Here is a 583-nt window from a genome sequence, read left to right on the forward strand (position 1 = left end):
AGGAAGTTGGTTGGGGTGTGGAGCTGCTTGAAGTGGGTGATGGCAATGATCACCACCAGGTTGCCCAGCATGGTCATCACTATAGCAGCAATCATGACAGAATACATGGCAGAGGCGCTCAGCACAGACCTCACATTTCTAGGGCATGAGTTGTTAATCAGAGCAAAGCAAAATTGCACTTCTGCGGGGTTCCAAAGGTCAGGTGAATTCATTGTCTTGGTCCCTCGGGTACTATGAGTCTTTTGCAAAAGTACTGTGTGCCTCTCCTCTCTGTGAAAGACAGGAAAAACAAAAATCATTGGAAACTTTTCAGAGAGGCCCAGCTAGCTGCGTTTCCAATCCCTGGTTGAATTTCCTACTGTTCAGGAGCACTGCTTTGGATCCTGCCACTTAATACACACAATATATTCAATTAAGGAAACATTTCTCTATGCAATGTAAACAAGACAGAATTTAGAATTTAGAACAATATAAGGTAAACTAAAAATTTGCTAATGTCTACAAGAATATACATGAATAATCCCAAAATAAAGGGGAAACTATCTCAAATGACATATTCTGTAAATCTCATCATTTATCTCCT

The 583-nt window shown here is 40.7% G+C and overlaps 1 protein-coding gene across 1 annotated transcript in view; it reads right to left on the reverse strand.

Annotated features, from left to right (window-relative positions):
* The window catches only part of TAAR5 (trace amine associated receptor 5), a 7,127-nt gene extending 6,915 nt beyond the window's left edge, over positions 1-212 (reverse strand). The window contains 1 exon segment of the mRNA XM_006778487.2: positions 1-212. This exon segment is cut by the window's left edge and continues 1 nt beyond it. Within this exon segment, the coding sequence (XP_006778550.2) occupies positions 1-212 (212 nt within the window).
* Positions 213-583: the final 371 nt, after the last annotated feature.

This window comes from Myotis davidii, unplaced genomic scaffold, assembly GCF_000327345.1.
Source record: "Myotis davidii unplaced genomic scaffold, ASM32734v1 scaffold147, whole genome shotgun sequence".
In the NCBI taxonomy this organism is placed as follows: Eukaryota; Metazoa; Chordata; class Mammalia; order Chiroptera; family Vespertilionidae; genus Myotis; species Myotis davidii.